Raw genomic sequence first — 24,121 nt, 5'->3', positions numbered from 1 at the left:
AGTATGTGCTGAATGCTTAACCCCTGGCCAAGGAGCAAACATGGCTGGCACCTGTTCCTTGGGAAGGAGGGCAGGACTGTCCCAGCCCTCGTCAGAGAATGCTGCTGAGTTCTCAGGGTTTCTGACCACCCGTACTTGAGTCTGGCTGTCTTGTCCTCAGTGGATCCAAAACAGGACCAATGAACCTTTTCTGAGCATCACTTGTAATGACTTGAGTCATTACAAGCCTTGATATTCATGTACTTTTTTTCCATGGTGGAAGTGCTTTTTCTGCATGATGTGATCTTTCCAGCTGCCTGCTGAGGTATTCTATATTGCAGGGGATGTCGGGAGGCTTAATGAAGGCCCCCCCTTCTGAGTTTGTAGAACAGGTGAGTTTGGAAGCAGGGACCAAATAGGCCACTGACTGAGTGGTAGTTCTTTCCTGCTTACAAACGAAGAACATAGTTTTAAAGGCGCTGAATGGGTGCTTGGTGGCAAGATGCCAAGGGGAGGGGTGTGTCGGTCCTTAAAATGAGGGGGGTGACATGATGGGTCCCTGTGGTTGCCACTCGGTGCCAAAGCAGGGTCTGTGAACCCCAGCTACAGATCCCCCATCTTCATGAGGCTCATTGGGGGGCATTGGACCAACACCCTCCTCTGCCTAACCTACCATCCAGGGTTTACTGTCCAAACTAAGACACGGAGGTACTGAAGGTGCGGCACCTATCTTAAGCAATCAAGTTGTGGGCTTTCCCCCCCTAACTCACCAGAGTGCCAGTGTGACGTGAGGGGCATGTCTGAAATGGGGTTTCTGTAGTCCTTACAGTGAATCAATCAAGACTGCTCTCCTCATGGCCTGTGCTGAAATCCACCTGTAGCTGAGGGGGCTCCATGAGTGTTTTGGAAGGAGCTCTGCTCATTTAAAGGGTCTCAAAGTTGCTGTAAAAGCCTTCAGGTGGAAGAACATAAAATTGCAATGCTCCATTATTATGTTAGGCCTAACATTTTGATCAATTAAAAGGATACTCCAAGTAGGTGGCAAAAAAAAAACAAAAAAGGGGTTTGGGTGGGGTGTTTGGAACTCTGGGTTTGGAATTTCTCAAGAGAGCAGGGCGCAATGCCCCTGAAGCCTATCTGAAGCAGAGCACTCTGGCGACACTTAGAGTGTTTACGCACTGGAGATTTCATGCCGGCCTGCAGGGTTTTAGTCGTGTCAGGTGGCCCCACCTCTTCCTGCACCCACATGGGGGAGCATTTGTCCTGGTGAGCCTCATCCGCCCCGGATTTGTGCTCCTTGCGCGGGAGTTGGGGCAGTGAAGTTCCCAGTGCATAAACGGTCTTATAGGCCACTTGTAATTTCTGAAGATCTCTGGAAGTTGGCAGCTCAACATTGGGATCCCTACTAGCCTTGGGAGAGTTCAGAGTGCCTCTTCTAAGAATGGCGCCTGCCACAACATCCCGGGCAACCAAGAACCCTCTTTGTAAGCTGTTGCTCCATTGCCTACAGTTACGTTGCCAATAGAGGCAGGTGCATTGAAATAACTGGTTCATGCATCCATCTGATTTCATGAGATGCCTTTAATTGCACAACCCCTTAATCAAGATCTAATAATAATAATAATAATAATGGGACCTGAAGGGCAGGCACTGCATCCTCATGAACGTTTAACTCCGGCCCAAAACCACATTAAATAGAACAAAATGTGAATCCAAGGGTACTTTTAAGGCCACCAAAGTTTATTTCTGGATATAAGTTTGGTGTGCTTGTTCAGATGTCTGAATAGTGCATGTGCATGAAAGCTTATACCCAGCATTAGACGTTGCTGGCCTTACTGGTGCCCCTGGACCCTGTTCTCTGGCTCCGGATCACCAGTGCTGCCGCCTGACCCTATTAAATACCCTCGGGTTGACCACCCAAGCCGCCCTGGGGAAAAGGGCCGCTCCAGATTTCTCGAGTCTAGGTCTTCTTCCCCAGCGTCCCCCCCTAACGCTCCGGCTCCAGGGGTTGCAACTCTGAAATGGCGCTCCGGAGCGCGGCGACTCGAGCCCCGTTGCTCCAAGTGGGCGCTCCGGGGACGGCCAGGCGCCCGCAAAGCTCCTCGGTGTGCGGGAGAAGCCGGGGGCCCCGCCGAGGAGCCGGCAGCCTACTCCCGAGGAAGCCCGCGGAGGGTCGCTCTGCCCCGGGGGCTTCGCAGGAGCCGCCCAGTCGCCCGCCCGCCCGCCCGCCCGTCCCAGCGCGGGGCCGCCAGAGGGCGGTGGCGCGCAGGAGGCTCCTCCGGGACTCGGGCGGACTTTGAAAAAGTGGCGGCGGGGGACCTGCGGGAGGCTCGCCCGGAGCCCGGCCGCACCTGGGAGGGAGGAGGTCTCGCAGCAGCCATGGCGGCCGGAGAGATCCAGCAGCAGGTGAGGGGCGAGGGGCGCCTCTGGCTTCCCAGCCTTGCCTTGCCTTGCCTGCATGCATGCTTGTGTGACGCCCCCCGCCCCCGTTCCTGGGGTCGCCAGGAGCTGGGCGAGACGGGGTGGTGTTGGGGAGGAGCGCCTTCACACGTGCTAAGGAACGCGCTGCCTGCAACCCCTGCGGCCGCTTCCCCGGGGAGGTGGTGGTTCCCGTCGGGGGGGCGGGGTGTCCTCTGCACGTTCTCAAGGCTCCTTGCGGTGGATTTGCACGGGGGGACCTACTAGCAACCCCTCCCCCAATAAGGTAGCTGTGCAACGCAGCCCTCGGGAGGCAGGAGAGTGGCAAAGGTGTGGGCGAGCTGGGGGGGGGGGGCGGGGAGTGGGGCTTTTCAAATCCCGGTTCAAACCCGCGCAGTTTTGGCCCACTTCTTTTCTCGCTTAAAGTAGCCTACTTGGCAGGGCTGTTGTAAAGAAGCTGGTTGAGACGCGCGTAGCAAACCTTCAAGCCCTCCAGTGCCCGTCTTGAGACTTGAAAGGGCTCGCGACTCTATGGGAAGGTGTCTGAAGGCAGGAGGGGCGGGGGGGGGGGGGAACGAAGCCCGGAACCTGCAGTTTGTAATGGGGGATATTTGCAGGCTTCGGTCCCCCTGGTGTGGGGCAGACACAAGATCCAAGGTGTCCTGGAGGCTGCTGGGAGTCAGGTCACCAGCTCTGCTTTGGGAAATCCTTGCATGTTTGAGGCCTGCCAGAGGAAGAAGGTGTTTGGGGGAAGGAGGAAGCTTGGTGGGGATGTGATGCCACTCTAGGAATTTCATGTCTCATAGGTGCTATGGTATACCACGGAGGCTGCCTTTCTGTTCGGGGGAAACTGATATCTGTAGACTGGATAGCTGGGTCGATCGCTTTTGTGTTCCTGCCCGCTAGAAATAAGGGGCCGTTCCAAGAGAGAGCCCGGTTCCACATGGAGGTTGACAATCTTGGTTGGCATAGAAAAGCAACAAGATCAGCTGCTTTCTGAGGACAAATTAAATGAAAAACCTTTTAATTAATCTGAGTGGGTGCAAAGTGAGCCCAGGAGAAGTTGTGGGGTTGGAAGGATACTCACCTTCCATGGGTTCACCTGAAAGTCACAAGACAACGGGCAACCTTTTACATTTCATAAGACTCTTTCATGTCTTGACATCAAACCAAGTTTATGTCCGGTGGCACCTTTAAGACCAGCAAAATTTAATTCCAGGTATGTCAGTAGGTGGATTTGAAGGAAGGGGGGGGAGAGAGACACCCAGAGAGATGTTTCTGGCTCCCCCTGTGCTGGAAAGTGAACGGGGCCATTTGGGGGAGCCCTTTAGGTGAACAAGAGTTTTGGTCTCCTAGAAAACACTTGCTGTTGCCCTCGAAGGCACCCAATACTCTGGTGCAGAATTGCTGAGTTTAGAACTGTTCAGCAAGTTGGATCAAGGGAAAGATTTTCTTGCTTCCAGCAGGTGAGAATTAGCTTTGCAAATCTAGGAGGATTGTTATGTCAATGTTGGGGAAAGGCCAGAAGAAGAGTGGTTTTTAAACTTTGCTCTTCACTACCCGAAGGAAACTCAAAGCAGCTTGCAATCGCCTTCCCCTTCTCTCCCCACGCCAGACGCACTGTGAAGTAGGTGGGGCTGAGAGAGCTCTGAGGGAACTGTGACTGGGCCAAGGTCAGCCAGCTGGCTTCATATACCTCAAAGCGGTTTACAATCACCTTTTCTTCTCCTGCCTCATAACAGGCACTTTGCGAGGGAGCTGAGGCTGACTCCAAGAGAACTGTGACTGGCCCAAGGTCACTTAGCTGGCTGCACGTGGAGGGGCAGTAACCCCGGTTCTCCAGATAAGAGGCCACCGCTCTTAACCATGAACACCACGCTGGCTCTCATCACTGCACCATGTGGGCCACTGTGGCTGCCTTGTGCTTTGTGGGCAAATGTCACAGTTGTGACGCTTCTCACACTTCCCCCCCCCCATGCCCCATATTTGCCATTTCTGTACATCAAAGGATAGGCTCCAGTGCCCAGCTGAATCTTCTGGGCATGCTCTGTTGCCCAGTGGTCAACAGAGTGGTCTGCTGGGCCAGGAACAGAGCTGGGGTAGGCAGCTGCTGCTCCATCACCCCCTGTGCCCCCCAACGTGGTTAAGGTAAAATGAGAGTACTTACCTTGTTAAAGATTTATCAGATGAAATGACCATACATGGCCCTGTCAACCTACTCCCCCTCCCAAATTGGCCAATTAAGGGCCAGGAGGGAGTGGGAAGGGGAGGGGCCCCAGGTGGGCGTGTCCGCAGCTACACTTCCCAACTATATTCTGCACCATTGCGCCCCTTCTGGGGTCATTTCATCTGATAAATGTTTAACAATTTAAAAAATACATATTAAAAATTAATTCCCCCCCCCCCATCTTTTCAGCGCTTTCAAGATACCCCGGGGTTTCACGAAACTCTGGCTAAGAAGTGGTACACAAGACACTGCATTGTCAGCTTCTGTGATCCAGCATTTGAGTCCTGCAAACTTGTTCTTTGGTCAGCACAAGAAAGAAAGGGAAGGGCGTGTGGGCTGAGTTTAAATATGTAAAGAAGTATAAGGCATCAGGCTGCCCAAAAGAATCAAGTTCGATGTTTTATTAAGAGGAGAAAGAAACTCTTTATAGAAAGAGGAAAGAGAGTCCTAACTGTTCTGTGGTCCTCATTCAGTCTGTTCAGGAGGCGGCAAGCAGGGAGGCAAAAGGAGCAGGGAGTCTCCATTGAGGTGGAGGTAATTTGGAAACTATCAGGAAGTCCCTCTTCTAAGTATGCTTAACGCACTGATGTTGCCTAGCCTGCCAACCCCAGATCAGCAATATTTGGAGGTGAAGCTTAAGAGGGAGAAGTTTAGGGAGGGGAGGGTATAATGCCCTACAGTCTGCCTACACTGCAGCCCTTTCCCCCAGGAGAAGTGAAATAAATATTCTTGATAAAATGAATAGTAAATGTCCGTCTAGTCTGGAAATCAGTTGTAATTTCAGGAGATCTCCAGCCCCCACCTGGAGGTTGGGAACCCTAATGTCACCCTCAGTGGCCAGAAGGAAGGGTGAGATAAAAATGAGCTAAATGGGGGGGGGAGGATGATACTCTTAGCAGTAGGATAAAATAAGTACTGAGTGAGAAGTCTGCACGAAAGATAAAATTCTACATGGATAACAATGTGAGGAACAAATAAGCCAGACGTCCAGTGGCATTAGATGAAAATTTCATTCATTCATTTATATCACACCTTTCCTTGTGATTCAGCACTGCTTACAATATAGTTGCAAACAGTTCCATTTAAAGCCAAAAGTAAGATAGCAAACCTCAAATCTCTCCCATGCCGAAACATAAGTTTGTACATCAGGGCAAGGTTGCAGCCCTTTTTATTCTAAAAAAACTGGCAAATGGTGTGTGTGTGTGTGGGTGTGTGTGTGTGTGTGTGTGTGGCAGCTTAAAGAGAGGGCAGCTTAAAGCCAAATCTAATTAGAGGAGTCATCAATCTACAAAGACAGGGTGAGAACTACTCCCAACCCTTGAAAGATATGCATAGTGAGGTTAACAACAGAAAAAACTGAAACGAGATATCCCGGAGGAAATACTTTTGCTCCCTTGTCCTTAAAAGTGTTGGCAGTCAGTGCGGTCTTTGTTTCCGTTCTAAGGAGCCGGCTTCCTTGCTTTGTCTGGAGATCGTCTCTTCCCACATGGGCTTTTCACAGTGCAATTTCAGGGGGACAGGCAACCCCCCACAATCACACCTTTTTAAAAGTCCCTCTTTAAACAGCACACCTGACCCAAGGTACATTTAATTTAAACTTTTCCTATTCTGTGTCCCCTCTCTGCTGGAGATAATTTTGGAAAGAAAGAGTTTTAAAAAATGTGCCTCCACTCATTTATGTTGGTGGTCGGCTGGAAAGGAGCTGACCCAAGTGAAGTGCTTCAAAGAGATACTGCTTTTGATGTGCAGTCCAGTTCTGTGCATAACTACTCCGTTGGGGCTGTGGGCATTAATGGGATTTGGGGCGATAGCTGTGGGTCAGAGCCTCTGCTTGGCATGCAGAAGGGCCCAGGTTCAATCTCTGTGGGGTAGTCAGGTCCCACATGGCCACTGGTAGGAAATGGGGGAGGGGGTAGATTTGCCAGACTCAAGTTGGGAGAAGAATCCTGGAGATGGAGTACAGAGTCATAGAGCCCACCCTCCAAAACATCCCTTTCCCCCTGAGGAACTGAGCTCTGTAGGTGAGCTGTAATTCTGGGAGATCCCCTGCTGTCACCTGGAAGCTGGCATCCCTAAATCCATGGCACCTCCAGCTAAGAGCACCTAAAGGTAAAGGTAAAGGTATCCCCTGTGCAAGCACCGAGTCATGTCTGACCCTTGGGGTGACGCCCTCTAGCGTTTTCTTGGCAGACTCAATACGGGGTGGTTTGCCACTGCCTTCCCCAGTCATGACCGTTTACCCCCCAGCAAGCAAGCTGGGTACTCATTTTACCGACCTCGGAAGGCTGAGTCAACCTTGAGCCGGCTGCTGGGATCGAACTCCCAGCCTCATGGGCAAAGCTGTCAGACAGCTGCCTTACCACTCTGCGCCACAAGAGGCTCTTCAAGAGCACCTACAGAGCGGTAAAAATAAAAGAGTAAGAGCTAGGTGGGAGGAGAAAGGGGAGGAGCGAGTCCATGATAAAAACTCGGAGGGGCCAATCGGGAGCTGCTTTGGCCTGTCCGAGTGTCACTCTGGGGCCAAGTGGTCAATGGGGAGCCGCGTACAGCGTACATTGGCCACTTGGCCTGTCCTGGACTCTGTGGTGAGTGGGCCGTGGGAAGAGGCTTCGCCACTGGAAAAGGAGCAGGGTCGCCGCAGGGTGGCCCTGCTTCTTTCCCGCTGGCAAGCCCGGGACCTTGGGCGGGGAGGGGGGTGGCGGGAAGGCTTTGATGCACCCAGAGCTCTTCTGTCCGCGCCAAAGCCAGGACCTTGGGGGGGGGAGAGGGGGGATAATCCAACACTGCGGTGAGAAGAGCAGGCCTGATGCGTCGGCGGCCCGACTGCTTGTTTTGCCAGGCCGTGCCCAGGAGGGGAGGGAGGGGGGGCAGGAAAGACTTTGCTGTGGCGCAAAGAGCAGGCCCGGTGCGTCTGGTAGAAGAGCTCTGTCTTGCAGGCCTTGCAGAAGTGTGCCAGCTCTGACAGGGCCTAGGTCTCCTTCGGCAGTGGTCCCCAACCTTTTTGAGGCTGGGGACCAGCAGGGCAACTGCCCGCCCGTGCATGCGCGCCCGCACCAGTGCATTGCGCATGTGCGATGCGTGATTTTGGCCGCGCATGTGCGGTCCTGATTCCCTTTCCCCCCCTCCCGCAGTAAGAAGCTTCCCGGGCTGCAAGCTTGCGGCCTGGGAAGTTTTTTACTGCGGGGGGGGGGGCGGGGAGAGGGAGCCGCGGCCCAGCACCGGGCCGTAGCCCACGGGTTGGGGACCACTGTCTTTCGGGACCTCATTTTGCCAAATAGGGGCAAGGACTGAAAACATCCGGCCCTGATTGGGGCCAAGCGTACTTTCTTGGGGCCAGAGACCACGAACTGGCTGTAATTTTTATTTTCGTTGTGTTTGTTTCTTTGTCAGGGCGGCTTTTATTTACCAGATCACTTCTTCTCTGGCAGGGGACAAACAATATGTCCCAAATCTCTCCCAACCACACGAGGAATCCCTTCCAAATGTACGTTTGCAAACGGCCTACCTTTTGTTCTCTGCTCACACGCTGTGCAAACAGACTCTTGGGTTTCTGGCCCTTGGTTAATACTTAGCTAGAATCCTCAGTGCCTTGCGCATGTCATTTGGCAGTGAAAGGCTTTGCTTTTTCCCGCTCTGAGTCTTTGGCTCAGCTCCTGGACATCTTACTCATCAGGGAGAGAACTTCCTGAAGTACCGGTGTTAAATTAAAGCCACTTTGTCTTGTTTCCTGTTCTGACAACTAACCTTTCTAGGATGGGAACAAAGTTTGACCCCAACAAAGTTGTACTTGGGGTATAAACCTTTGTGTGCATGTATACCTCTTCACCTCTGAAGAAGCACATGCACATGAAAGCTTATACCTAGAATTGAACTTGGTACTGCTGGACTCACAATTCGTTCTTCTGCTTCAGGGCCACATGGCAACCTGCCTAAATCTTTCTAGGGCGGGTTAGTTCAGAGTTCTGAGGCTTTGATTTGTCTTGAATCCACGTTTTGAAAAGGAATCTTTAAACCAAGTGATTTTCAAAAAGATGTTCTGTACCAGGGGTTCCCAACCTTTTTGAATCTGTGGGCACCTTTCGCATTATGACCCAGCATGGTGGATGCAGTTCCATGTTGGCAAATACCAGATTTGGGGGTGGACCCTAAGGAAGGCAGGGTTTGCGAAGGGGAGGGACTGAGGTATGATGCCATAGAGTCCAAGTTATCATTGCCACGCTAACACACTGTATTTCCCTGTTCATCCTTGTCATTTTTTCTTGATGGTGTTGGATCACTTGCAGGGCAGCTGTCTCCAACAGTTGAACAAATGGGCGGACTTCATGGATCCAGGTTCTCAGCAGAAACTGGAAAACGAGAAGGAGCTCATCCGTCGGGCCATCCAGAAGGAGCTGAAGATGAAGGAAGGGGCCGAAAACCTGCGACGGGTGACCACCGACAAGAAGAACCTGGTGCACGTGGAGAACGTCTTGAGATCTTCAAACCGTAAACTGGAGCAGCTGCACAGGGAACTCCAAGAACTCAATTCTCGAATAGTGGCCACTGAGGAAGAGGTGGAGAAAATAACAGGTGGGTGGTAGCAAGACGACATTGGGGAAATAATGCATCATCATCAATTTCAGCCTGTCTGAAGAAATGCCCCTTGGCAAGGGCTTCATCAGAGATGGCCAAACTGAGGCTCTCCAGATGTTCATGGACTACAATTCCCATGAGCCCCTGCTGGGGCTCGTCTGGAAAATGTGTACATCTGGAGATGTATAGTTTGGCCACCCTATAATGATATTGGCAGTGAAATCTGCGGATGGCAGGGTGTGAAGAGGGCAGAGACCTGTTCGGAAAGACCACCTGTCACTGGGGTGACAATCACAGGTTTTGGCCCTAGTCTGCAATGTCTCCGAAGGACGAAAGAGGTACCCTGCTGGGTCAGACCAGTCTCCGTGAAGGGCCGTTTCCTGCCTTGCTTGTAACCTGTAGGAATGGAGAGTTGTTGAGACTCTCTTGCAGGGCCAGAGTTGTCTGGGGGTACAGCATGGGCTTTCCATGGTAAAGGTTCCAAATTCGATCTCCCTCAAGTTTAACAAAAGAAAAAGGAAATTTTGGGAAAGTCCTGCTCCTATTAGATACCCTAACATTGAGCAGATTCAGCTAAGGTTGAATGGGCAGTACTGGACTAGCAGACATATGTCAAGGGTGTTTCATCAGACTGGAGGGAGGTGAGTAGCGGGGTACCTCAGGGCTCGGTGCTCGGCCCGGTACTTTTTAACATATTTATTAACTAGATTTAAAGCCCGTTGTATGTTTAAATACAACGGGCGCTAGAAAGGGTGGAGTGTCCTTGGTGGCTGGGTGTTTGTCTCCTTAAGCCGGGAGAACGTTGGGGCTGCGCTGGGCGGCTTCTGCTGGGGCCGGGCACTCCTTCGCTGCTGCAGAAGCCGGGAGTGGCAGGGCTGGAGGACTTACCCCGCGGGCTGCGAGGCCAATCTGCGAGGTGAGCCGGCAGCCGGCAGCTGGCGGCCGGCCTGGTGAGGCCGGGCTTTGCGCGGCTCCCCATTGGCGGCTTGGCCACTCAGGGGGACCAATCAGGAGCTGCTTTGCGGCTCCTGATTGGTCCCTCCGAGTTTTTATCCCGGACAGAGCCCGCCCTAACTCCTCCCCGACAGGGCTTACTCTTTTATTTAGTCCGTGGCACCCCGCGGGCGCCACGGGACGTTTAAAGATGATCTAGATGAGGGGGTGGAGGGACTACTCATCAAGTTTGCAGATGACACCAAATTGGGAGGACTGGCAAATACTCCGGAAGATAGAGACAGAGTTCAACAAGATCTGAACACAATGGAAAAATGGGCAAATGAGAACAAGATGCAATTTAATAAAGGTAAGTGTAAAGTTCTGCATCTGGGTCAGAAAAATGAAAAGCATGCCTACTGGATGGGGGATACGCTTCTAAGTAACACTGTGTGTGAACGAGACCTTGGGGTACTTGTGGACTGTAAACTAAACATGAGCAGGCAGTGTGATGCAGCGGTAAAAAAGGCGAATGCCATTTTGGGCTGTATCAACAGGAGCATCAGATCAAAATCACAATATGTCATAGTCCCATTGTATACGGCACTGGTCAGACCACACCTGGAGTACTGTGTGCAGTTCTGGAGGCCTCACTTCAAGAAGGACGTAGATAAAATTGAAAGGGTACAGAGGAGAGCGACGAAGATGATCTGGGGCTAAGGGACCAAGTCCTATGAAGACAGGTTGAGGGACTTGGGAATGTTCAGCCTGGAGAAAAGGAGGTTGAGAGGGGACATGATAGCCCTCTTTAAGTATTTGAAAGGTTGTCACTTGGAGGAGGGTAGGATGCTGTTTCTGTTAGCTGCAGAGGAGAGGACACGCAGTAATGGGTTTAAACTACAAGTACAACGATATAGGCTAGATATCAGGAAAATATTTTTCACAGTCAGAGTAGTTCAGCAGTGGAATAGGCTGCCTAAGGAGGTGGTGAGCTCCCCCTCACTGGCAGTCTTCAAGCAAAGGCTGGATACACACTTTTCTTGGATGCTTTAGGATGCTTAGGGCTGATCCTGCCTTGAGCAGGGAGTTGGACTAGATGGCCTGTATGGCCCCTTCCAACTCTAGGATTCTATGATTCTAGACCAATGGTCTGAGTCAGTGTAAGGCCATTTCCTCTCTTCATAATGAAAAGGACAGAAGAGCCAGTTTGGTGTAGTGGTTAGGAGAGTGGACTTCTAATCTGGCAAGCCGGGTTTGATTCTGCACTCCCCCACATGCAGCCAGCTGGGGGACCTTGGGCTCGCCATGGCACTGATAAAGCTGTTCTGACTGAGCAGTGATATCAGGGCTCTCTCAGCCTCACCTCCCTCACAGGGTGTCTGTTGTGGGGAGAGGAAAGGGAAGGCGATTGGAAGCTGCTTTGAGCCTCCTTTGGGTAGAGAAAAGCGGCATATAAGAACCAACTCTTCTTCTTCAGTAATATCAGGGCTCTCTCAGCCTCCACTCCTTCACAGGGTGTTTGCTGTGAGGAAAGGAAGAGAAGGCAATAGTAAGGGGCTTGGAGACTCCTTTGAGTAGTAAAAAGATGGGTACAAAAAATCCAGTTACTCTTCAGGTCCTCTTTGGAAAGTGCCCATTAGAGATTATATTAACTTTGTAAATTGTTTTTTAAACCCTGCTTTGTCAGCAACTGCTGCCAAAGGACAAGAGTCTTCACTGTGTGACTGAAGATAAGCTGCAGCAGCCATTTTGTGATTTTCTCCTGTGGCAGCCATTTTGAGGCTACCTCTAAGGCTCTCATCCTCCAGGTGGTGTCAGAATCTAAAGGGTGCCTAAGATCACAAAGGTTGGGGACTCCTGGTGCAATGCATTGGAGTGAATGGCAGCCATTTGTGAATGGGTGGAATCAATAATGCAGCAGCAGCTTTGGGTTTTTCCACCAGGCCCGAGTTCTCCAATATGGAGCCCATTGCTTTTACCTTGGGTGAGCTTTTCAATAAGAGGGAGGGTCCATTGTATGGACAGGCTTTTTACTGGCTTCCCTCATTCAAATTGAAGGTTTTTCAGTTGGAGGATCAAAAGGACTGGTAAGCCATTGGGGTTTCCTTAGTCAGCATGTGGTTCCATTTGCCCTTTAGGATTTCCTCCTTCTCTGGGGGTGCGGGACAGGAGGGATTCCATTTGGCTCCACCTCTAGAGGCAGCCATTTTGGATTTTCTTCAGCCTCCTGTGGTAGACATTTTGGAGTTGCGCACGCTCCTTCTCCAAGGCCTTACCAGAAATATATAATGGAACAGATGGCATCATATGGTTTAATTTGGATATTATGACACAGTTTACTAATTTGCTACAATTTACTTTTGCCTTATATCTGTATGTTTATGATCCTTGTTCCATTTAGTCTGAGGAAGAGTGCTTACACTCGAAAGCTCACGCTTTGAATAAATCTTAGTTGGTCTTAAAGATGCCATTGGACTCAGTAGCAGAGAAGAGTTAAGACCAGTGTGCAGTAGATATTGGACTAGGATTTGGGAGACCTGGATTCGAATCTCCACACACCCATGGAATATCATTGGGTGACCTTGTGTTGGCCCACACTCTCAGCATAACTGAAAACACAGGTTGTTGTGAGGAAAATGGAGGAAAGGTGAATGATATAAGCTACTCTGGGTCTGCTTTGAGGAGAAAAGCAGAGTACAAATGAAGCAATTAAATAAAATATAATCGTAACAACGCAGATTAAAGCCAGCAGAGGCACTTACAAATAAGCTTCTCCACATAGTTAATAGTTTTGATTATTAGTTGTGATGATTCTTGGAGAGTTTGCCCCTTCATTTAAAAGCAGGTATCTAGAAAGAATGGACTAGTAAGTCGTTCTAAGAGCAATAAAATGTGCTAGAAATAAAGGAAACTATAAGCAGCACAGGCTCCTTCTGCCCCCTTCTACCCCCTCCCACATGCTTGCATACACAAGTCTGTATTTTGTGTCCGGTAGGTTTTGAGAACCAGTATGTTTGGAGAAGTGGCACTAAATATAAGGACTGTATTTACAGATACATCTGGGGAGATAACACTTCTGCTGGTGAGTTCCAGAGAACTACTGAGATTCACAGCTGTTGCTGTCTTCATAATCCCACCCCTTGACTCTATGGCCCTGCCTTGGAATTGTTTGCTTGAGAAGAAGAGGGGAATGTTGTTTTCAATCTGGCATTCAGGCTGCTTCTTTCTGCTGCTGCTGTTATTTTTTTTTTAATCGTTTTGTTTTGCCATATTGGAAGCCCCCTAGAGAATTCCTTTGAGCATGTGATTATCTTATGTAATACATAAATACGCTGGCTTTTATAGAAAGAGGTTGGCAACATGCCTGCCCTAAGGACGTCAGAGCCCTTCTGGAACAGGCCTTTGTTGGCATCCTCTCCCGCTCAGTGTGCAACCAGATGGCCTTGTAAAGCCCCAAAGTCTTCTGTGGTCGTCGCCTCAAGCAGCTGGCATCCAGAGAGCTGCTGACTCTGAAGCAGAGGTTCTGGGTAGCTGTCATGACCGGTAGCCATTGATTGACTTTCTCCGTGAATTGACCTCATCCTTTTTAAAAGTTAGCAGTCATTGCTATTCTACATGATAATTGTAGATTATCTTCTATAAGTTAATTGCAGATTGTCTGACCAATAAGTCAAAAATCAAAATGGCACAAATATATTAAAGTTTTTTTCTTTTTACATTAATGTATTTCTAATTTTCAACTTATCAATATCCAGTAATTTCCAGCAACCAAAACAGGTTCTTATCCCGCTTTCTATATCTTCTTCAGTGATTGCCAGACAATATTTGAACAAAATATCATAGTTATTACATTTCACTTAGGAGAATGATCCCCAGGCCCCACCTGGAGGCTGGCATCCAGGACTCAGCTCTTTGAGGGCTAGCCCCCAAAGAGCTGCCAGTTAGAGGCTGTTCCTTTTTGAAAGGGCCTGTTGCTGAGGCCCCTGTGTAGGAAGCAAGGATGCCATGTCTCCTTTCTCACTCTGCACATTGAGAAGCGTAGCTGGACAGCAAGGCAAGCTCATTCAGTGGTAGAGAGGATTCCTTCTTCGCCCAGGTAGGCTGGCAGATGTGGCTCGCATTCTTCCTGTCATGTGACTTCGATGTCACCTGCTTTCGGGGCTGTCACCTGGGTGTTCCAACTGCGTCTGGAAAGGTAGAAGACCAGTTTAAACCTTGACCAAGTTATCAGTATTGAACAGTATTGACTCTTTCTCAGACGCCGTCCACTCTCAGTGTACTTTTGTGATTCCTTGCAAGTGGATTTTGCCATTCTACACAATAAAACCCAGTTGCACAGAAAGCGGATCAAAAGTACATTATTCAGCGAGTGTGGAAGTAAATCCGAGCTTTGTATGTTCTGTTTCAGGGCTGGCCACTGTAGGGTGGAGAGATCCTTAATCTTGGATGTGCGTCCAGGAATGTGGTTAGAGAATAAATCTGTAGTTAGTTGCTACGTTTCCGAAGGGAAGGGTTTGGCTTCCAGTCGCCTTTCTTTGGGAGGTGCTAAGCTCAAATGGGACTTGAGGAAGACAGCGTAATGGGGTGTTGTCAAAACCTTGTACCCCCAAGCTTCTGCCATTTGTTCTGTCTGCATTTGATGCTGTATTATTGTTAAGCGTAGATATGAATGTCGCTGGGTTAGGATAGTGGAGCTGTGCTTCGGAATCCGGCCATAAATGGTTTGATGTTTTGAGAACAGGTATCTCTCCTTGACCTTGTGGACCTGAGGCGCCAGTTGTTTCTAACTTTTGTTTTTACATCGAACTATGGAAAATGGCTTCTGGAGTGTTTTACACCCAAATGGGTGCTCGGAGGGAAGCTGCAGGGGCTGGAGGGGGCCACAGTCTTGTGAGGGAAATAGTGATCAATGTGGTAAAAATGTAACATAATACAGGAGATGGGAATAGTGGCCTAGGATCACTCTTGGAGCAGTCCACAAACACCTAGTTTCTTTAAATGAAACAAGGTTTTCTGGGCCAGATGAACTGCATACAAGGGAACTAAAAGAACTTGCAGATGTCATCTCTGAACCTCTGTCCATTATTTTTGACAGATTTTCAGATTCAGATACCTTTATTGGCATAGATTTGATATACTTAAAACAAAATTTAAAACGGAAACAAATTCTGGACATAGACAACAGTAATAAGGCCGTACAGCCGGTCTGCAGCAGAGATAGATTAGTTCTCGAGATAGTTGACAGGATTTTTGCGAGGTCCACTATCTGAGAAGGCTCCTTTACACTCAGCAACATCTTCACTAGATGTTTCTAATCGCTGCACAGACACTTCAGTTTTCCCATAAAACCCCCCAGATAATGATGGAACATCTGAAATTTGGGGCAGTTGAATAATAGGTGGCTAAGGGAATGTGGTACATTGCACCCATGCAGACAGATTCTCTCATTTCGAGGGATTTGAAGGAAGCGTCCTCTTGATAGGTTTGAAGGGAAGATGTTTAGGCGTGCAAGGAGAAAGGCCCTTTTAAGGGAATAGTCACCTAACACTTGCAGATATAGGGGCATTGATTTATAAGACCGGGGGATGTCCCAGTGGCCTGGTGAACAGATCCTGTGGCTATTATCTGAATATCCTGGTCTTCTAGTCTTTTAGTGATCAGCTTCAGGACTGTGCTCTCATCATAATTAACTAGAGTAGATAGATCTAATCCTAAGCAACGAAGTTTATGAAAAATTACTTCATTAAAGCCCTTAATAAAATAAGGATCTCCTAAAGTGTTAGAAAGTAGAAATAGTGGAAAAGAATGGAAGTGGATTTTTAACCAGTATTTGAATGTACAAAGCCAGGCTCTGGTTCATAGGGTCTGTTGACCAAGCTCCGCTAAGAGTGTATGGTTTGCGACACAATTTGGTACATCCAACAATTGCCTAAAAAAGGTAGATTGACATTTTTCAACTTTGTTGCTGAACGCACCAATCCAAATTGGGCTTCCAAAAAGAATCTGGGGGATTATTTTAGCTGCATAGATTTTCATTGCGGCCGAGAAATTCCCATTACCCTTCTGGTGGAAAAATTTTGCCAGTATAGCCAGTTGCCCCTTAGAGGATTTGACAAGCTAAAATTCATACCAAGATATTTGAAGTGATATACTTGCTCGATTTGATTGTCTCTCACCTTCCACTGGTACTTATGTCTAGCTTTGGCAAAAATTAACATCTTAGTTTTTCAAAATTAATCGTGATTAAATTGTTATTTTTTACACTTCTTGGAGAACAGGTGAGGTGCCAGACGATTCAAGGCGGGCAAATGTTGTCCCCATCTTCAAGAAAGGGAAAAAGGAGGATCCGGGTAATTATCGACCCGTCAGCTTGACATCTGTAGCTGGCAAAATTTTGGAACAAATAATCAAACACTCGGTCCTTGAGCAGCTGGAACTGAGAGCTGTGATTTCTAAGACTCAGCATGGGTTTTGCAAGAACAAGTCATGTCAGACCAACCTTATCTCTTTTTTCGAGAAAGTGACTACCTTGCTGGATCAGGGGAATGTCGTGGACATAGTTTATCTGGATTTCAGTAAAGCTTTTGATAAGGTTCCACATGATATTCTTGTTGACAAGTTGGTAAAATGCGGTATGGATCCTAATTCTGTCAGGTGGATCAATAACTTGTTGACAAATTGTACCCAGAGGGTACTTGCTAATGGTTCAGCATCTTCTTGGAAAAGAGTGACAAGTGGAGTACCCCAAGGATCTGTGCTGGGGCCTGTGTTCAACATATTTATAAATTATTTAGCTGAGGAATTATAGGGGATACCTATTAAATTTGCAGATGATACTAAACTGGGAGGGGTAGCAAACACAACTGAAGACAGCAACAGAATACAGGATGATCGTGATAAGCTCGAGAAGTGGACTAAATTGAATAAAATGAAGTTCAATAGGGACAAATGTAAAGTTCTGCATTAAGGTAGGAAAAACGAAGTACACCAGTATAAGATGGGGGAGACTTGTCTTGGCAGTAGCATGTGCGAAAAGGATCTAGGAGTCTTAGTAGACCATACATTGAACATGAGTCAGCAGTGTGACTCAGTGGCTAAAGAGGCAAATGGGATTTTGGGCTGTATCAAACGGAATATCGTGTCCAGATCATGGGAGGTGATGGTACCGCTTTACTCTGCTCTGATTCGGCCTCACTTGGAGTAGTATGTTCAGTTTTGGTCACCCCAATTGAAGAGGAATGTTGACAAACTAAAATGTGTCCAGGGGAGGGCAACAAAGATGGTGAGGGGTTTGGAGACCAACACGTATGAAGAAAGGTTGGGGGAGCTTTGTCTGTTTAGCCTAGAGAGGAGACGACTGAGATGGGATCTGATAACCATCTTAAAGTATTTAAAAGGGTGCCAAATGGAGGATGGAGCAGAATTGTTCTCTCTTGTCCCAGAGGGACAGACCAGAGCGAATGGGATGAAATTAATTCAAAAGAAATTCTATCTAAACATCTGGAAGAAGTTCCTGACAGAGTGGTTTCTCAGTGGAACAGGCTTCCTCGGGAGGTGGTGGGTCCTCCATCTTTGGAAATTTTTAAACAGAGGCTAGGTAGCCAGAAAGGCGGATTCTGTGAAGGTTCAAGGGGGGTGGCAGGTTACAGTGGATCAGAGATAGGGTTGTGAGTATCCTGCATAGTGCAGGAGGTTGGACTAGATGACTCATGAGGTCCCTTCCAACTCTATTATTCTATGATCCTATGATTCTAACAAGGTCTGCTTACCGGGAGGGATCAACTGGACTCTCACAGGGGTTTGGCTTGGCTTGCACAGATGGAAATGTGTCCCCAGACCCTTGCTTCTGGGAGAAGAACCCGAACCCTGTGACAAGAAGAACAGAGGCTCTGAAGAAACAGCTCCACATTGAACTGAAGGTGAAGCAGGGAGCAGAGAACATGATCCAGATGTATTCTAGCACCCCAAAGGTGAGTCCAACTTAGCAGAAGATGCTAAAGCAAAGGCTGTGGCAGATCTTGACTGGATGTTGTAAAGATGTTTTTATTTATTTATTTTTAAACATTTAAATTGTTTTTAGGTTTCCAAAGTTGCTATGTTTGCAGTATAAATTTGAATGGACTTGAATTGAGCCCACATTGCATCTCTGCAAGGTTGTCTCAGTTGGAGCCTGCTGCCGTCAGTGGAAGGAGATCCTGGTGGGCTTGTGGACTAGTTCCTGGGCTGATACCTAGTTGACCCCAGGCCTGGGGGGACAGAGGGAAGGTCTGGTGGAGGAACCCCTCTTGCAGGCTCTCCAGGGCAGCCCCTGCAACAGATGTCCCAGGGGAGGTTCCTCTCTCTCTCCCGTGCCATGTTTCTGGCCCTTCCTCTGAGGTGTCCAAGTCCAGCACCAGCTCAGTGGGGCCATGGCAAAGGGCATTATACCTATGCTGGGAGCCAGTTCTCAAGCTCCACATGGCCGGCAGCAGGACCTCCCCTGTCTTTTCCTTCCCAGGAACGGAAGCTGCTGGCCGCCGCACAACAGATGCTCCAGGACAGCAAGATGAAGATCGAGTTGATCCGGATGCAGATTGTGAAGGCATCTCAGTCCACGGGTGGTGGGGAGGATCCAGTGGGCCCAGCAGGTGAAGGCCTGGAGAGTGCTTCCCAATCAGGCTGGCACTTCAAAACTCCATGCCAAAATAACACACTTGGCACAGGGCGGGAGGGGGAGGGAATGAAGCCTGACCCCTGTATAAAGGGAAGCAAATCCGTTTTTAAAGGGGGGAACGTGGAAAAGATATTTAACAATTTGTATCAGTGGCTTATGGGGAGGGGGAAGCTGTTATGAAGAGCATTATAGCCCCACACTTTACTGGCTAGAAACCATGTTTGGCTGCTTCTCATGGGGTGGGGGGTCTCCGGGCAACTACGGTAACCTTCTCAGCCTGGCTGTGCAGCCCTGACGGTGAGCTAGGAATTTGCTTGAAAGAGCAGGCAGCGTGAAGGTCTTAGGATGTGGAATGTTGTGCCTCCACAAAGCCTGTAACCGTGGAATGCACCAAACCCGGACGATGCACGGCTGTGCCGCTGGCTGACCACATTTTCCGGTTTGCCTCTGCAGTGAGGAATGGAGGCACAATCAGCCTTCTGGACCTGCGTCTGGAGGAGCTCCGGCATCGCCTGCGGATTGAAGCCGCGGTGGCTGAAGGAGCCAAAAACGTGGTGAAGATTCTGGGCAGCAAGCGGGTGCAGGACCGTAAAGTTCTGGCCGAGGTAGGCAAGCTGGGGCTCTCGCAATTTCTATTTTATAATGTTATTGTTTATGATCTTGTTCAGTTATTATTGTTATATTGTTATTACTGTTTACCTGTTACCATATGTTAATTGTATCTCCTCCTGTTTTCTGTAAAACGCCCTGAGCCCTCGGGGAGGGCGGTATATAAATATAATAAATAAACAAACAAACAAATAAATAAATAAGGTTGTCCCCTGATTTCCCATTGGCTCCACTTAGATCTGGTAGGATCACAAGGTTGGCAGCATTATCAGTTCTCTTCCCAGCCTTCCCAGGCCCATCATTGGCCATTGGGAGTGGGGTCAACAAGACCATATACGGTCATATAACTGATGAATGTTTCAAATTTTTTAAATATATTAAAAATTCCTACCCATTTGGGAAACACTTCCAATGTCCCCAGGAATCCCCAAGGCTTCACGAAAGCCTGGGCTAGAATGTATCATTGTACACTTACAGCTTTCCTTAAATGTTACCTGTCGGTAGAGTTAATAAGAATGAATATGCATAATTAGCCAGGCAATAAGTACAGATAAAGAGCCTCTTGTGGCGCAGAGTGGTAAGGCAGCCACCTGAAAGCTTTGCTCATGAGGTTGGGAGTTCGATCCCAGCAGCCGGCTCAAGGTTGACTCAGCCTTCCATCCTTCCGAGGTTGGTAAAATGAGTACCCAGCTTGCTGCTGGGGGGTAAACGGTAATGACTGGGGAAGGCCCTGGCAAACCACCCCGTATTGAGTCTGCCATGAAAACGCTGGAGGGCGTCAGCCCAAGGGTCAGACATGACTCGGTGCTTGCACAGGGGATACCTTTACCTTTACCTAAGTACAGATAATTCAAACAGCATAATCGATAACACATTTAATGAGGCATATACAGATAATAAAGCAATAAACAAAAGATGTGGGAACTGAATGTGTGTTAAGTGGCTCCTCCCCAACCCCCCAACCCCCCCCCCCAAAAAAGTTCCATTTCTTTGCATCAGTGGGTCCACTTACGCTTCCAGTTGACATTTCAAATAAACACGCTTGGCATGTTTAGCAAAAGCAATTTACTGAAATGAAACAAACTAAGCTCATGAGACTTTTTTGTTAAGACTAATTTGCAGTACCCATACAGATCGATATATTCCCCATTGGCTCCACCTTCAATTCACAGCATGCCACCACACTTTGGATGGTGCCTCCCTGTTTTCCCATTCACGTTTGGTTGAACACCAGACCACCAGACGGCGCTGTCGATAGCCCTGAAGCTTCCTCTCCTTCCAACACCCATCTATCAACATGAAGCAACACATAGCCTGCACTATAAACAACCCCAGACTCCCAGGCAGTCCCAAGATCATCCAATGGTTACTTCCCCCCTTCCACAGGAAACATAAACATACAAACAGTAAAGAACCGTGGACAGAATGCTGATGCCACCACTGATCCTGACACCTGATCCTGGTTTAGCATTTATAGTGAGATAAGAAGCTGATGTCCCCATTAAGCCTTGGGGGCTGCATCGCCCTGAGTGTTGTAACCACTTGCAACTCAGCCATCTCCTATTCCAGGCTGTTCCTGAAATTCCTTTGCAATAAAGCAGCTACTTTGAGGTCCCCCATTGATTGCCTTGGGAGGTTGAAATATTCTCTGACAGCAGGGGTGGCCAAACTGTGGCTCTCCAGATCTCCATGGACTACAATTCCCATGTCCCTGTGTATGTGCTGGCAGGGGCTCATGGGAATAGTAGTCCATGAAATCTGGAGAGCTACAGTTTGGCCAACCATGTCCTACAGGTATCTTGGTTTTGTAACTCTAGCTATTACCAGAAGCTCTACGGTCAAAAACTTTATTTTCCTTTGTAATTTTTGTCCCCTGGGTGATCATTCCCCCCACCTGTGACTTGGCCCCAGTTTCTGCCTGTCAGTCAGTTGAGCACTGGTGGGCAATGACTGCAGTTGCCCAGAGGTCTCCCTGCACCAGTGTGCACATGAGAGTCCTGCGCCAAGTGTGTGTTGACGGGTGCCAGCCTCCAGGTGGGGCCTGGGGATCCCTGGAATTCCAGCTCCTCTCCAGACTCCGTAGCATTACGCTCCACTGAGGCCCCTCCCTGCCCCAAATCCCGCCCACTCCAGGCCCCATCCCCAAAGTCTCCACAGATTTCCCAAGTCAGCTGGCAACCCAGTGTGTATGGCATGCCAAGAAAGAGCTGTTTGCAGCAGTGTCGGGGTACAGCCGGAGGAGTGCCCCCAGCGGTGGTCGCAAATGCCTCAGCTTTTCTTTTATTTGGACCTTTTGCCTTGTTCCAGGCCCAGGCTTGCTTGCAAGAATCGGCACAGAAAATCGACCTGTTGCGTCTCTCCCTTGAGCAGCTTCTGGGCGAACTTTCCCCTGATCACCCCAAGAGGGCGCTCATAAAACAGGAGCTGGTGAACACCTTCTGCCTGGGCGCTCAGCAATGCAGCGGGACGCCCTTCAGTGCTCTGATCAAGCCCTCGGCCCTGACGGGTACGGCTTCTATTTGGGGTGATTTGGAGGGGGAGGGGGTCTCTGTGACAATCCAGCACTCACCCCCCCCCCCCCCGCGGCTGAAAGAGAGCCATGAATTGTGTGATCGAGCCAGTGGGGTGTGTTGGTTAAAGAACAATGGACCCTAATTTGAAGAGTTGGATTGGATTCTCTACTCTTCCATGTCTAGTCAGCTGGGTGACCTTGGACCACTCACAGTTCTCTTAGGGCTGTTCTTGCAGAGCAGTTCTGTTAGAGCTCTCTCAGCCCCACCTCCCTTTCAGGGTATCTGTTGTGGGGAGCATAAAAACCAGCTCATTTTCAGACCTGGGCGGCTAGGGTTAAATTCTCCATTCAGCCATGGAACTTCCAGGGCAGGGTGGTTAGCATAACATTAGAGATTATTTAAGGTCCCTTATTCTTGGAATCCAAGAGCCTCTTGTGGCGCAGAGTGGTAAGGCAGCCGTCTGAAAGCTTTGCCCATAAGGCTGGGAGTTCAATCCCAGCAGCCGGCTCAAGGTTGACTCAGCCTTCCATCCTTCCGAGGTCGGTAAAATGAGTACCCAGCTTGCTGGGGGGTAAACGGTAATGACTGGGGAAGGCACTGGCAAACCACCCCGTATTGAGTCTGCCATGAAAACGCTAGAGGGCGTCACCCCAAGGGTCAGACATGACTCGGTGCTTGCACAGGGGATACCTTTACCTTTTACCTTTATTCTTGGAATCCAGTGAAGAGCAGGATTAAAACAAAGAATGTTTGAGAGATACAGTTGCCAACCTCCAGGTGGTGGTTGAAGAGTTTTTGGGATGACAGCTAATTTCCAGATGACAAAGATCAGTTCCCTGGAGAAAATGGCTGCTTTGGAGGGGGGGACCCTGTGGCATTATAGCCCATTGACGTTTGTTCCCAGCCTCTGCCTTCTTTGGGCTCCACCCCAAAATCTCTAGATATTTCCCAACCTGAATCTGGCAATCCTATTGATGGGATTTGCCAAATCTGTGAGCCCTTTCGTAGATGTAAATCCCATTGGATTTAGTAGGATTTAATTCTGTGTTAAGGTGTGTAGGGATGAGGGGGAAAGTTATTAATACAGTGCAATGGCTAGTATTATGTTTTGATATGTCAGATCCTGGGTCAAAATGATACCACTGTTTAGTACTTATAAAGTGTTTTTGAATGTTTAAGGGATTTTACATACACTGGCTTAATAAACCTTTACATTAGCCCTGTTAAGTAGGGCATTGTTCTTATCCCTGCTTCTACAAAATGGGGGGGGGGGGATATAAAGTTTGTTATACACACAGGGAAAGCAGATAGATGCCTTTTGGTTGGGGACAGTCTTGTTTCAAAAGCCAGTCTGTTCTCCAGTGGCCTGAATTATAGGTGCAAATACTTCTGCACAAATCAACTCCTTCAAAGGCTGTCAGACTTTATAATTTTCTACCTTCCCTCTTCTGTATTGCTTTCGATATAATCTCCAGATGTGGCTCAGAGTTCTCCTAGAGTTATCAGTTACTCTGAAGATCAGCTTCCCTGGAGCAAATGTCAACTTTGGAGGGCAGAATTTATAGAATGCCACAGAATCTAGGACAGCCTTTTTCAATCTTTTGACCACGGAGTAACCTCTGAAACATTCTTCAGGCTTTGACTCTGATATTAGCTGACCAGGCCTCTCTGCCAGGTGCATGGCATCACTAATAAAATACAGTGGTTCTTAAATAAGAAATTAGTTTCATTTTTGTGCGTACAGCATGCTAAATAGCAGCCCTTGCCTACGCAAAACAAAGCAGCATTGGGAGGAGCCAATGGGGGGGGGGCAGTGCAGCAGATTCAACTCTTCCTTCCCACTCCTTTTCCATTGTATGTAAACTTGACAAGGCCGCTACAGAAATCCCAAAAGATGCCCACCCATAATTGGTCACTTTGGGAGGGGGGCGAGTCGACCTGCCCAAATAAGGAGAAAACCATTCAGGTAATTTTTTTAAATAAAAAAAAATATTTTAAAACAATTAAATCTCTCCCAAGCACAGTAACCACTCTGGAGCTCTGGTGTGACCCTGGAATTACACGTAGCCCAGGCTGGGAATGGCTGGTCTAGAAGAAACCGCCTCTAATTCTCCAGGAATTTCCCAAGGTGGAATTGGTGGCCCTGCGTATTGTGTGATATATATCCCCTGAGTGGAGGTGTGATGTGATTGCCTGGAGAGATTCCTCTCATTGCAT

At 48.7% G+C, this 24,121-nt stretch overlaps 1 protein-coding gene across 2 annotated transcripts in view; it reads left to right on the top strand.

Moving 5' to 3' along the window:
- The first annotated feature begins 2,073 nt into the window (after positions 1 to 2,073).
- The window catches only part of PKN3 (protein kinase N3), a 61,315-nt gene continuing 39,267 nt past the window's right edge, over positions 2,074 to 24,121 (top strand). For both annotated transcript variants that reach the window (XM_077305896.1, XM_077305895.1), the window contains exons 1-6: positions 2,074 to 2,385; positions 8,908 to 9,193; positions 17,948 to 18,099; positions 18,627 to 18,756; positions 19,236 to 19,387; positions 21,699 to 21,897. In XM_077305896.1, the coding sequence (XP_077162011.1) occupies positions 2,359 to 2,385; positions 8,908 to 9,193; positions 17,948 to 18,099; positions 18,627 to 18,756; positions 19,236 to 19,387; positions 21,699 to 21,897 (946 nt within the window). In that variant the 5' untranslated portion in view covers positions 2,074 to 2,358. The remainder of the gene's footprint in view (positions 2,386 to 8,907; positions 9,194 to 17,947; positions 18,100 to 18,626; positions 18,757 to 19,235; positions 19,388 to 21,698; positions 21,898 to 24,121) is intronic.

The sequence above is a fragment of the Paroedura picta genome, chromosome 12 (genome assembly GCF_049243985.1).
Source record: "Paroedura picta isolate Pp20150507F chromosome 12, Ppicta_v3.0, whole genome shotgun sequence".
NCBI lineage: Eukaryota > Metazoa > Chordata > Lepidosauria > Squamata > Gekkonidae > Paroedura > Paroedura picta.
Note: the sequence above shows the minus strand (reverse complement) of the source record. Positions and strands in the feature narration are given on the sequence as shown.